The following is a 6006-nucleotide window of genomic DNA, read 5'->3' on the forward strand; positions in this document are numbered from 1 at the left end:
CTCCAGCTTGGGCCTCGAGAGCAAGGCTGAGGGATGGGAGCAGGAAGGCATCCAAGAGGAAGTGACCTTGGCAACACAACCTAGTAGATGCAGGCCCTGCCCAAGGGATACATACTGCAAGCAGAAGAGGCGTGGGTGTAGACAGACCAGTCTGAGGGCCCAGAGGGAGGCAAGTCTGAATGGAACGTGGAGTATGCTGCTGGACTGGCCAGACCCAGTGCAGCTGGCCCATGTCACCTGGGCCGCTCCCAGGAGTCAGTGCTTCATCCATGGGCAGTGCGGGCCACAGAGGGTTTCAGGCAGAGTGTGACCCAGGAGCAGGGCCTGCTGCGATGCCCAGCTGCCCTGAGGAGAACAGCCCCAGTGGCCAAGGGTGGGGCCTGGACGGCCTGAGGAGGCCACAGCAGTTGACCCGGGAAGACAGCAGCGTGGAGTGTCATGGGGGGACCCTGGGCAAGGTCCTTGGACTTGGGCCACAGGGAAGTGGGATTGAAAGGGTGGGTGGGTGGTAGGGCTGGGCCCCCTGGAGTGGATGGGGGAGGGGACGTCCAGAAAGGTCTGCAACAGGAGGGAAGCAGCGAGTGAGGGGTGTCTGGGAGGAGGCAGTGGTCCTTGGAGCTCCATCTATGCAGGAAGTGAGGGGGCTGGAGTGAAAGAAGGGGTAAAATTGTCCTCCCAATCCCACAGGGCCCAGCAAACTTGCCTTGGGTGCCTCCCGTGCTGGACGACAGGGTATTATCTCAGCCACCTGAGGAGAAGGAACCAGGCCCAGGAAGGACCGATCTGTTGAGGCGCCCAGGCTTTGGCCAGCCTCAAAGGCAGGCCTTCTCTGGGGAGGCCCTGCTAGCAGTCAGGCACCTGGGACCTGAGGAAGGAGTGGGGGTCCTGGTAGCCCCACTCCAGGGCAGAATACAGACTTTGCTTTAGACAGAGGGGCTGACAGGGAGTGGGGAGGGGGCTGCCAGAAAGGGCCTAGTGCCCCTACCTGAGCCTCAGGGGGCCCCACTGTCCATCCCAGTGGACCTTGGAGAAATGGCTGGGCCATTGTGCAGAAGAATGCCCGGAAATCCCTCGCCTCCCGCCTCCAGCGAGGATGGGGGCTCTTCCTCCCAGTCAGGAAACTCCATGTTGGCTTCCGGAGGGTGGCCTGGGGGCTGGGGTGCCAGGGTAGCACTGCAGCTGGTGGGAGGGCAGAGTACAGCCCCTGCGTTTCTCTCTCTGTCTCTTGTCTGAGGCCTGGAGCAGGGAGTAGGTGGCAGCGCCTGGGGCCACGGGCTGCTCCTGGGAGGATTGCCTGTATGCTGGGTCACTGGGGATTTACTGACGCGGTGTCGCCTCAGCTGGGCCTCAAAGGATGGGGGATGGGCAGCATCTCCGGAAGAGGAGCAGTCGGTGCAAAGGTTGGGAGGTATGGGAAGCCCCGGCAGCAGGGGCAGAGTGGGGGTCTCCGGAGGCCACGGGAAGGCCCCGTTCTTTCTGCTTCGTGCTGGAGCCGCAAGCCCCAGGGACGTGGTGGCGCTGGGCAGGGCCTTGGACGAAGCAGGAACCCCGGCCTGACCCGCACAGGCCTTCCTGGCTTCTCGGCCTGTGAGGGAGACAGTGTCAGCACTCGAAGGGCCACAGTGGTCGGGGTGCAGAGAAGGGGGCTGTGTTGGGCTTGGACTCCAGGGAGAGCTTCCTGGAGGAACAGGCCGAGCTGTGTTTGGCTAACCCGGGGGCCCTCGGCGCAGTGGCTCCCGCCGACCTGGCCTGGGAGGTAGGGACCAACTGGCTCGTTCGAGGATGTGTCGGGGAAATCGGTGCAGACCCAGGGTCATGCAGCTCCTGAAACGGCGAGGTGGGGCGCACAGGGAGGTAGTTCGTGGAGCGTGGTCAGCTTGGAACGGGCTCTGCAGCGATTAGGACAACGGCGGATGAGGGTCCGGGGCCGCCACCGGATGCCCCGCGGTTCCCCGCGCCGCCCGCCTCCCGCCGCCCGCCACCCGCTACCCCCACGCGCAGTTGTTTTCCTAACTTCTGCTGCCGGGGGCGCCTGCGATTGGCTGCGGGCGGATGGCCTGGGCGTGGATTGGCTGCTCAGGGTGGGGGGCTGGGCCCGCGGGTCATAGTCCGCCCCCCGAACCTTCAAATGGGAAGCCCCCCTAGAGGCGCCAGCAGACCTGAGGCTGTGCTGTGGTGCCGCTGGGCCCGGGATCGGAGGGAGTAAGCTGTGCGCGCCCGGAGGCCCCGGGCCGTCGGGCGCCCGTCTTGTCTCCAGCCATGGGGTCGGCGGCGCTGGAGATTCTCGGCCTGGTGTTGTGCCTGGTGGGCTGGGTGGGCCTGATCCTGGCGTGCGGGCTGCCCATGTGGCAGGTGACCGCTTTCCTGGACCACAACATCGTGACGGCGCAGACCACCTGGAAAGGGCTGTGGATGTCGTGCGTGGTGCAGAGCACAGGGCACATGCAGTGCAAGGTGTACGACTCGGTGCTGGCGCTGAGCACAGAGGTGCAGGCGGCGCGGGCGCTCACCGTGGGCGCCGTGCTCCTGGCGCTTGTCGCGCTCTTTGTGACCCTGGCGGGCGCGCAGTGCACCACCTGCGTGGCCCCCGGCCCGGGTAAGGCACGCGTGGCCCTCACGGGCGGCGCGCTTTACGCGCTCTGCGGGCTGCTGGCACTCGTGCCGCTCTGCTGGTTCGCCAACATCGTGGTCCGGGAGTTCTACGACCCGACCGTGCCCATGTCGCAGAAGTACGAGCTGGGCGCCGCGCTTTACATCGGCTGGGCCGCCTCGGCGCTGCTCATGTGCGGCGGCGGCCTCGTGTGCTGCGGCGCCTGGGTCTGCGCCGGCCGCCCCGACTTCGGCTTCCCGGTCAAGTACTCGGCGCCGCGGCGGCCTACGGCCAGCGGCGACTACGACAAGAAGAACTATGTTTGAGTGCGCTTGCGCGGCAGGGCCGCGAGCGGGAGGACCGGCCAGGGGAGCCCCGCATGGACGGCGGCCTCCGCGGCGCACAGGCTCTGCGGAACTCTGGGTCCTGCGCACGGACCGGACTCTGTCCGCAGCCCGTCCTCTCCGGCCTCTTAGCCGGCCCCGGGCTGCGCCCTGCCCCGCAAGGCGACGCGCACTTGGGAAGACTCGCTCTGTTTCTTTTTGTGTGCAGTGCTGGCTCCGACGTGGGTAGGGCGCGCGTTCCTTCGGCCGTGTGGGCACTGGACTGGAGATGCCGCTCCCTCTCTGACCGTCAGGGTCTTGGATGCCACCCACTCCCTAGTGGCTCCTGCTGATTCCAGAGGGGCAGACCGAGAGCCCAGGGGCCCCAGCCTCGGCTGCCGGAGGGACGTTTATAACTGGCCTTCACTCCATCAGCAGGCTGGCCTCCGGGTGGGGGCAAGAGACTTGGTCTGGACCTCCCTGTCTCACCCCTGCAGCTCACCAGGCAAGGCTTACGGGAACCGGATCCTGGGTGTGGGGCTGGGGCCCTGCCCTCCTTCACAGCTTGGGGGGTTGGGGTAAGAGTCCGCTTAGTAAATGGTTTGGATACCCTCCCACCTGTGTCCTGTTCTTTGTCCAGTCACCGCCTGTGCTTTGCAGCCCCCATTCATCCACCTACCCACCAAATTCTCCCCAAAAAGCTCCTGGGGGGACCTTCCAGGGCTGGCCTCTGGGATCCCGAAGATCCCATGGCCATTTCTCAGGTCCCTCCTGCATCTGGTCACCTCCCCGTTGGGTGGGAAACAGCCACAGCTCACTGCAACCCAGGGAGGTGAGATATGTAGTCAGAAGGGCCACTGCTGAGCCATAGAGCCTGGGGGTGGGGGTGGAGAGTAGGGGCTGTGATGCAGACCCCAGCAGAAGATGCAGGTTGACCCTAGCCAGTGTGTGTGGGTCTTGGGATGCAGGTAGGGCTAAGGGTGGGCTGCCAGGCTACTGGCTTTGCCTAGAAGAGGCTGGTCCCCAGGAACCACCGGACGGGCGTTTTCCACCTGCCCTCCCGCTGTTTGGCCATCTCTGGGTCGCCTCACATGGCTAGACATCTATACAACACTGACTCCGTCCTTTCCGCCAATAGTGCAGTGGGAACAGGGGCAAATCCAGGATGTGTGCTGGGCTCCAGCAGAGCTGGCTGCAGGTTGAGAAGTGCGTTGCCATGGGGAGGAGGCACCCGCGGCCGGCTGCCCAGATTCAGCTTCAGCCCCTCCATCCTAGCTCTCTGCACAGGGCCTGTGCCCATCTTGGTGGTCTGGCGGCCAGCCCAGACTTAGGCCAACCATCAGCACCTCTGTGTCAACCCCTGCTGGGAGCACCATGTGACCTTCCTCCTTTGGGTGGGATTCCTGGAGGGCAAAGCAGACCAGAGCTGTCACAGCCACCAAGAACTCATTGCTTCCAGGGCAGAAGAGAACAGTGGACAGGATCAGGGGCTGCTGGGAGGAGTTCCAAGCCCAGCCAGTGCGGAGGGCTTGGCAAATGCCCCCAAACTCCACCCTGAGGGCCATGTCCAGAAATGCCTGGGCCGGGTCCAATGGCAAGGAGTCTCCCAGGCCTGGCCAGGTTCCTCATTGTAGGGAGGGGCAGAACCCAAGGACAGGCTCAGGGCAGCTACTGTGAACATGGCCCTGAATCCCAGAACTTCCAGGGAGGCTGAACTATCTGGGGGCCTTAGCTCCCAACAGTGGGATGACTATAGAGAGATGGGCCCCATGGCACAGAGGTCCTTAGCCTTTATGGCAGCCCTGCCTGAGCCTAACCTAGAACAGCTCCCAAGCGAGCAAGTGTGTGATCCTGGAGCCTTGGCTCTTGGTAGGGTAGGAACAAAGGTCCTTCCACTTCTGCTCTGGCCACAGGGTCCAGGCAGTGTCGGGTACAGGCTGTCTGGCCCAGGTGCAGGCCTAAGGCAGCCTCCTCCACAGCCCAGAGCTCTCTTGACTCCAGGGCCCCAGGCGTCAGCTGGGATTCTGAATGGTAGCTGCCCAGCCCTCAGCTTCTGCAGATGGCCAGGGTGGGCAGCTTGAGGGCCCTGGCGGGGCAGGCTGCTGTCCCCGACCCATGCTGGGAAGGGCAGGGGAAAACTCCACTGCCAGAGGTCAGGTGGGAGGAGCAATGCAGCTCCAATGCAGCTGACCCCACTGCCCACTACCCCTCCCCAAGGCCCACCCTAAGACCTAGCCCCCCTAACCCGTGTCCTCAGTTCCTGAACACGATTTCTGGGCTTTTCCCACCAACATAAGTGCTGCCCAAACCACTCTGCCACCTCTTGCCCGTGGCCCCAGGTGCCACACCTAGGTGGCCATGGCCCTCCAGCCTGCCTGCTCCCCTGGCACCCGAGCTCTGTGCAGTGGTCACAGATGGCCTCAGCCACTTGCGTGAATGGCTCTCTCCTTGCCAGAGGACAGAAATGGCATCCTCCTTGCCTCCAGATCCCCTCAACCCTTGCAGGTGTCCTGGGGACAACTGGGAGGGTGGGGCCAGCTGATCCCACGGCTTCCCTGACAGAGAACTCTTGCTGCTCCGAAGACTTTGGAGGTTGCTGAAGCCTGTCCAGCTTGGACCTTCTGCGATAGGACGTGGGCGAAGCTGACCCCAAGGCCCCTCAGCAAGCCCCTCCCTTCCTGAATTGGGGCCCCGCCCTTGCTATCCCTGCCTGACTCGCCTGATGGTGTCTGCCATGTGCCCAGAGGTGGGGGTGCCTGGACAGGCAGGTGCTGGGGGTAAGATGATGGACGTGGAGGGTGGGCCTGGGAGGGGTACATGATCAAGAGGGTGGACTTGAGATGCTGCCAAGGCCAGTGGACAGGAGGAAGTGGTGGGAGGGTGAACCGAGCCAGGTCCTGGCTGGCATCAAAGTGGTCAGTGGAGGTGCTGAGGGGCCTGGCCTCTGCCCACTGCTGTCCAGGGAGCCTGGAAGCTGCCCCCCATGCTGATTTCCTGCTGGGCATCGGGGTGCCCAGGGCACAGGATCAAGGTCCCTCTGGACATACAAGGCTCAGAGAACAACCAAGCCCTGGCCCTGTGACCAGAGCCAAG

At 64.2% G+C, this 6006-nt stretch overlaps 1 protein-coding gene across 1 annotated transcript; it reads left to right on the plus strand.

Moving 5' to 3' along the window:
• Positions 1-2191: 2191 nt before the first annotated feature.
• On the plus strand, positions 2192-3521 carry CLDN5 (claudin 5). The gene has a single exon (XM_082853801.1). The coding sequence runs from the start codon at positions 2260-2262 to the stop codon at positions 2914-2916; it is 657 nt and encodes a 218-aa protein (XP_082709927.1). The 5' UTR covers positions 2192-2259; the 3' UTR covers positions 2917-3521.
• Positions 3522-6006: the final 2485 nt, after the last annotated feature.

Source organism: Leucopleurus acutus, assembly GCF_964270905.1.
Source record: "Leucopleurus acutus genome assembly, chromosome: 13".
NCBI lineage: Eukaryota > Metazoa > Chordata > Mammalia > Artiodactyla > Delphinidae > Leucopleurus > Leucopleurus acutus.

Excerpts from the sequence above, each read along its gene's own strand:
- CLDN5 (XM_082853801.1), top strand. The coding sequence starts at position 2,260 with ATGGGGTCGGCGGCGCTGGAGATTCTCGGCCTGGTGTTGTGCCTGGTG.